Here is a 7,500-nt window from a genome sequence, read left to right as displayed (position 1 = left end):
TTGAACTTTCAACTGGGTGGGGAAAACCGGGAAGTTTTCAGGTTAGGGTTTTCCCAGATGTGCCAACGTGGCTCTTCTAATACATTGGAACTTTGAGGAATCTTTTGATTCGGACTCTGATTTATAGCAATAATAGCAATAGCAGTAGACTTATATACCGCTTCATAGGCCTTTCAGGCCTCTCTAAGCGGTTTACAGAGAGTCAGCATATTGCCCCCAACAATCTGGGTCCTCATTTTACCCACCTCGGAAGGATGGAAGGCTGAGTCAACCCTGAGCTGGTTAGATTTGAACCGCTGAACTGCTGATCTAGCAGTAGCCTGCAGTGCTGCATTTAACCACTGCGCCACCTTGGCTCTTATACTTTTGGATGCTATTTGGAACCCTGACAGCAGGAGTCCTTATACCATCCCAGTCAAATGGTCGTCCAATCTTTCCTTGAACGCCTCCAGTGATGGTGCATCCATAACCCCAGGAGGAAAGCTGCTCCACTGATTAATCTTTCTCAATGTCGGGAAATTTCTCCTTAATTCTGGGCTGAATCTCTCTTTAAGAAGCTTCCAACCATTACTTCTAGCCCTGCCTTTTGGGGCCCTAGAGAATCAGTCAACCCCCTCTTCTCTGGGTCAGCCCCTCCCGTACTGGAAGACAGTTATCAAGTCCCCCCTAATTCTTCCCTGCAATAGGATTGACATCCCTCCCTCCTCGATGTTTATCATACAATTTAGCCCAGTGTGGGATTCAATTTTTTTTTACTACTGGTTCTGTGGGTGTGGCTTGGTGGGTGTGGCTTGGTGGGCGTGGCAGGGGAAGGATCCTGCAAAATCCCCATTTCCCCCCAATCAGCTGGGACTCGGGAGGCAGGGAATAGATGGGGGCGGGGCCAGCCAGAGGTAGTATTTACCGGTTCTCCGAGCTACTCAAAATTCCCGCTACTGATCAGAACCTGCTGAATACCACTTCAGATTCAGCCTCCAGGATCAGGATTAGAATAGAGCTGGAAGGGACCTTGGAGGTCTTCTAGACCAGCCCGCTGCTCAAGCAGGAGATCCCATACCATTTCAGACAACCGATTGTCCAGTCTCTTCCTAAAAACCTCCAGTGACAATGCACCCACAACTTCTGGTGGCAAGCAGTTCCACTGGTTAATTGTCCTCACTATTAGGAAGTGTCTCCTTAACTCCTTAACTTGCTTCTCTCCTTGAAACTCAATGGAACTTCACAGCACAGTTCTGAGTCAATGAATGAAGCACTGGCAGGCACCAGTTGGGAGAACCCCAAATCAGTGGGGTATTTCAGGGTCAAACGGCTTGGAAAGAAGGCTGGTGGGGCACCATAGGATTGATGATGCTCAGTGCCACATAGAACATAGAATAATAAAGTTAGAAGGGACCTTGGAGGTCTTCTAGTCCAACCCCCAGCTTGAGCAGGAACCCAATATAATGCATCCTTGTCTCTTCCTTCAAATGACCCCCTAATTGGGGGGTGTCACTTAATGCCCACATGGACAAGCGCAGGAGTTCCTTTCCAAATACTCAAAAGCGGTGGGCTGATTCCCGAGAGTCATCCACGAGAAACACAGAATTAATGGCTGCGATTTGATTTAAATTCCTGCCATCTAGTGGCTTCATCTGAGAGGGACAAGGTTGGTGCGAAGCAGCATTACTTCCTGGAGCAGTCTGGACTCTGGAGGGCAGAGTGTTCTCCTCCACAGTGGTACCACAACTTGAGACAACAAGATGCTCCATCTCAGCGGGAAGAGAGTTGAGCTGGGCTCTTTGACTCCTCCAACCTCTTGAAGCACCCCTCAAAAGGGACTGTAGGAGACCACAGGCCGGAGAACGGCGATAGGGAGGCCCATAACTTACTTCCCCGGGTCACACTTTCACACCAAGCTAGTAGTAACCAATAGAAAATATCTACCACCCTTTCGAGGGGTCCTTCCTCTGCTCCCAAGACAGCCCAACATGGGCAGTGAGATTGTTATTCTGATTAGGATATGGAGGGATTCCGATGAACGATGAGAGATTTCTGTGAATTGCCACTCCTCCCCCCAAAGAGAAGGAAAGGAAAAAAAGAATGAGCATGGAGAACCACATTTTGGTTTGGGCGGAGATGAACTCTTAAGCCTCAACTTCCTTCCCATCAGGCTCAGCAGTAGCTGTCCATAAAGATGATGAGGAAACTAGAGGCTAAAACATATGATGAACGGTTGCAGGAACCGGACATGGCTGGTTTAGTGAAGAGAAGGACCAGGGGAGACAGGAGAGCAGTCTTCCAATATTTGAGGGGCTGCCACAGAGAGGAGGGGGTCAAGCTATTTCCCAAAGCCCCCAAAGGCCAGACAAAGAAGAATGGATGGAAACTGATCCAGGAGAGATTCAACCTAGAAATAAGGAAGGAATTTCCTGACAGTGAGAACAATCAAGCGATGGAGCAGAAGTTGCCTTCGGAAGTTGTGGGAGCTTCAACCCTGGAGGCTTTCAAGAACAGCCTGGAGGATCTGACATTGAAACGACACGACGTGCGATCTCGGAGGTCCGAGATCGCAGTCAATACTTTTGCGCTGGATGGTCCTTTTGGACCTAAACCGTCCCGAAGAGACGGCGACAGGGAACAGTACGTCTTGCCGATCTCACGGACATTGCAAAGTCCCTGATTGATCCAAGAGAATCTGGAAATAGGGAAATAGGTATGTATTGTGTCACAACCCCTGGGTATGCCCAAATATGGGAGGAAGCATACTGCTTCCTTTTTCTGTCTATCGGCTCACCACAAGACACCATCACGACAGAAAGCCATTATTTTTACTGTTGCCTTTGTTACAATTGTACCTATTTCCCTGGCCTAGCTGATAAAGGAAGAGATCCTGTGGCTTAGTGGCTAATATAACTGCCTGATATGTAATACAGCCCAGGTTCGATTCCAAGCATGGGTATGGCTAGCTGATGAGAGCTAAATAGCTTGACATAGATCTATACTAGTCTCTATTTATTTATTTATCAGCACAAATGCAACATATATATATATATATATATATATATATATATATATATATATATGTGTGTGTGTGTGTGTGTGTGTGTGTGTGTGTGTGTGTGTGTGTAGCAAATCCAAGGAGCACCCTAGGAGAGGCCATAACTAAGTAGCAGAAACATTGAGTCCAACATCTTACAGTTACTGTTATTAAGCATGGAAAGAGTGCAGAGAAGAACAGCAATGATGATTAAGAGGCTGGAGCTGAAAACATATGAGGAACAGTTGCAGGAATTGGGTGTTGCTAGTCTAGTGAAGAGAAGGACCAGGGGAGACAGGATAGCAGTCTTCCAATATCTGAAGGGCTCCCACAAAGAATAGAGGCTCAAACTATCCTTCAAAGCCCCTGAAGGCAAGATAAGAAACAATGGAAGGAAACTAATCAAGGAGAGAAGCAACCTGAAATCAAGGAGAAACTTCCTAACAGTGAGGACAATTATTCAGTGGAATGACTTGCCTTCAGAAACTGTGAATGCTCCAACACTGGAGGTTTTTGAGAAGAGGCTGGAGAACCATTGGTCTGGAATGGTATAATTCTCCTGCTCGAGCAGGGGGTTGGACTAGAAGACCTCTGAGGTCCCTTCCAGTGCTATCATTCTGTTATTCTTTCGTTCACTATCTCAGTTCCTTCTGTCTAAAGCCTTTCAGCCAGATCACTTACCTCCGTTACTTGTTGAAGACAGGCTGGAAAGGACAATGAAAAACAGACCCGAAAAGAGGACACCAGAAGCCATTGGGGAAGCTGGTTCCGTTCAACAGGCGACAACTCTCGTTTGTCCTTGATGGTGGCCTGAGCCCCTGTCGATTGTCACCCACACAATCAGTTGCTTCTGCGTAGTGTCTGGCTGCAGATTTGCCAGTTCCTCAGAAGGGAAGTCACAACAGGAAACCGATGTGACATGAAGTCCGATGCATTTTGGGTTGTGTTACATTTTGGGGAAGAATACTGTGGCAAAATAAAGAAAGAACCTCCATAAATGGCTGATTAACCCCAAGCAGAGATTCTCCAGAAAGAGAGGGGGGGAGGGGGGAAGAGAGAGGGGGGGGAGGGAGGGAGAGAGAGAAGAGAGAGATGAGATGGGAGAGAGAGAAAGAGAGAGAGGAGAGAGAGAGAAAAGAGAAGAAAGAGAGAGATGAGTTGGGAGAGAGAGAAAGAGAGAGAGGAAAGAGAGAAAAGAGGAGAGAGAGAGAAAAGAGAGGGATGAGATGAAAGAAAGAGAGAGAGGGAGAGAGAAGGGGAGATGAGACAGAGATGAGATGGGAGAGACAGAAAGAGATGAGAGAGAGAGAGAAAGAAGAAAGAGAGAGATGAGAGAGAGAGAAAAGAGGGAGATGAGAGAGAGAGAGAGGAAGAGGAATCTCAGCGTCTTAGTCAACCACCATTGATGTTATGAGCCAGCTGTGTCCTGCAGCTGCCTAAAAAAACCAATGCAGCCCCAGGTTGCATCAACAGAGGGATGACATCAAGGCCATGTGAAGGGTTACTTAGTTTTAGAGTCTACTGGTGAGACCACGCTTGGAATTCTGCGTCCAGTTCTGATCCCCACAACACACAAAAGAAGAAGTTGAGACTCTGGAAAAAGTGCAGAGAAGAGCAACTGATGTGGGGACTGGAGGTTAAAACATAAGATCAAGAGTTGCAGGAACTGGGGATGTCTAGTTTAATGAAAAGAAGGACTAGGGGAGACATGATAGCAGTCTTCCAATATCTCAGGCCCTATGAGTCGGCTCTGGAGGATGTGGAGGACCCTGGACAGGGTTCCGACTCCGAGCAGGGCGCAGAGAGGCTGGTTAGCCACCAGGAGGCGCCTGAGCCTTGGACCAGTGGGGTGGAGACAAGGGAGTGTGAGCCTGACGTCAGCAGTGAGTTGTTCCTGGATGCCCAGCACCGAAGAGCTAATAGGCGTCAGGAACAGTTGCGCAATTACAGGAGGTAATTGCACTCAGCTGGTGGTCATTAGGCTCCTCTCCAGACTATAAAAAGGACTGCTTGTGCACACGCCCCTCTTGCAGAAGTCAACGCAGGAACTAATGTCAGAGAACATTATTGTGAGCTTGGCAGGCTGGATTGTTGCCAAGCCTTATCTGTGCTGGATTCCTGCCAAGGACCTGTCTGTCTGTTAATTAAATGCCATAACTTATCTTTGGCTCGGAGTGTGTGTTGGTGTGGGACGAGGGGGGTCACAACAGACAACTATTTGACTAGGATGCTATAAGCTTCCTTGTCTTGAGCCGAGGTTGGAGCAGAAGCTTAATCAAAAGAAGGACTAGAGGAGACATGATAACAATGTTCTGATATCTCAGGGGCTGCCCCAAAGGAGAGGGAGTCAGCCTATTCCCCAAAGCACCCGAGGGCAGGACAAGAAGCAATGGGTGGGAACTAAACGAGGAGAGAAGCAACCTAGAACCCAGGAGAAATTTCTTGACAGAACAATTAACCAGTGGAAGGATTTGTCTCCAGAAATGGGGAACGCTCCATCACTGGTTGTTATTAAGAAGAGATTGGACTCCCATTTGTCTGAAATGGTGTAGAGTCTCCCGCTTGAGCAGGGGGTTGGACTAGAAGACCTCCAAGGTCCCTTCCAACTCTTTGATTCTACGATTCTGTTATTCTGTTAGTTGGTGGTTCCTCACACAATCACGGGGTGCAACCTATTGCATTTTCACCCATCTTTAGCCATGCTGATTCCTAAATATTAGAAGGAATTTGCTGGCACTTTTTCTGACATATAAGTTTTATTAAACGGCGGAAGTCTTTTAATAAAAAGAGCTTTGGATGAAGCGAGCTGCAGCTTAGGAAAGCTTATGCCTTTTAATAAAACCCGTGATTCAAAAAAAAGGCGCTTCTAGTCCTCAACGTACAACCAGTCCTCGAGTGACCGTTCAAAGTTACGACGTCACTGAAAAAAAAAACGACTCATGGCCCCGTCTCACGCTTACGACCGTTGCAGCAATCCTCACGGTCACGTGATCAAAATTAGCAACCGGCTCATGGTTACGACAGTTGCCTGGGTCACGTCATCCTCTTTTGCGACCTTCCAACAAGCAAAGTCCACGGGGAAACCGGATTCACTTAACAACCGCAATGTTTCACTTCAGGACTGTGGCAAGAAAGGTCGTAAAATAAGGCAGGGGGGTGGAAAGCTCACTGAACAACCGTGGGATGGAAATTTTGGGCTCCAAAATGGTCGTAAGTCGAGGACCATCTGTATGTTATACTCAAGCACGTAGACCCTGATTGAACGTTCGCACCCGCAGCCAACAGCTGGCTGGCATGTTCTTTGTTTCTTTGAAGTTTGGTTCTCTGCAGATGAACTGGCTCTCAAAACCAGAGCACGATTCTCCTCCTGCTTCTTGGCTAAAACCCGAAAGGATTACTTAAAATCGTAAATTGCGGTTCTCGGCTGGAAACGGAGCAGTGGATTCCAGCTAGTTGCGAGCCTGCTTTGCAGAAATGGTGCTGGAGAAAAGTCCCGAGAGATTCGGGGAAATGAACACGTTATGTGGGCTCCGGAGTGGTTTTTTTGAGCTGGGCAGACATTTCATTACTCCGGTAAGTAACTTTATTGGCGCTAGAAGGGAGTGGGGTTTTTCGGAGAGGAGGCAGGAGGAGGAGGAGAGGGAGAGGAGGAGGAGGAGGAGGAAGAAAAAGAGGAGGGAGAGGAGGAGAGGGAGGGGAGGGAGGAGGAGGAGAGGGAAGAGAGGAGGAGGAGAGGGAGAGGAGGAGGAGAGGGAGAGGAGGAGGAAGAAAAGGAGGGTGAGAGGGAGAGGAGGAAGAAGAGGAGGAGGAAGAAGGGAGTTTAAGAGGAGGGGGAGGGGAGGAAGAGAAAGAGGAAGAGAAAGAGAAGGAGGAGGGAGAGGAGGGAGAAGAGGAGAGGGAGGGGAGGAGGAGAGGGAAGAGAGGAGGAGGAAGAAAAGGGGGAGCGGGAGAGGAGGAGGAAGAGGAAGAGGAGGAGAAGAAGGGGCGGGAGAGGAGAAGGAAGGAGAGGGAGGGAGAAGGAGGAAAGCAGGAGGAAGAAGAGGGGAGGGGAGGAGGAAGAGGGGGAAGAAGAGGAAGAAGGAGGGAGGAGGAAGAAGAGGAGAAGGAGGAAGGGGAGAGTTTAAGAGGAGGGGAGGGGAGGAAGAGGGAGGGGAGGGGAGGAGGAAGAGGAGAGGGAAGAGAAGAGGAGGAAGAAAAGGAGGGGGAGAGGGAGAGGAGGAGGAAGAGGAAGAGGAGGAGAGGGAGGGGAGGGAGAGGAGGAGGAAGGAGAGAGAGGGAGAAGGAAAAAAGCAGAGGGAGGAAGAGGAGCGGAGGAGGAAGAAGAGAAAGAAGGAGGGGAAAGAAGGAAGAAGAGGAGAAGGAAGAGGAGGAGGAGGAAGAGGAGAGTTTAAGAGGAGGGGAGGTGAGGTAGAGGGAGGGGAGGGGAGGAGAGGAGGAGGAGAGGGAGAGGAGGAGGAAGAGGGGAGTTTAAGAGGAGGGGGAGG

General features: G+C 48.7%; 1 protein-coding gene across 1 annotated transcript in view; it reads right to left on the bottom strand.

Moving 5' to 3' along the window:
- Positions 1 to 3,888, bottom strand: part of LOC116509295 (tyrosine-protein phosphatase non-receptor type substrate 1-like) — an 8,948-nt gene extending 5,060 nt beyond the window's left edge. Inside the window, exon 1 of the mRNA XM_032218404.1 lies at positions 3,698 to 3,888. Within this exon, the coding sequence (XP_032074295.1) occupies positions 3,698 to 3,770 (73 nt within the window). The 5' untranslated portion in view covers positions 3,771 to 3,888. The remainder of the gene's footprint in view (positions 1 to 3,697) is intronic.
- Positions 3,889 to 7,500: the final 3,612 nt, after the last annotated feature.

The sequence above is a fragment of the Thamnophis elegans genome, chromosome 5 (assembly GCF_009769535.1).
Source record: "Thamnophis elegans isolate rThaEle1 chromosome 5, rThaEle1.pri, whole genome shotgun sequence".
Lineage (NCBI taxonomy): Eukaryota > Metazoa > Chordata > Lepidosauria > Squamata > Colubridae > Thamnophis > Thamnophis elegans.
Note: the sequence above shows the minus strand (reverse complement) of the source record. Positions and strands in the feature narration are given on the sequence as shown.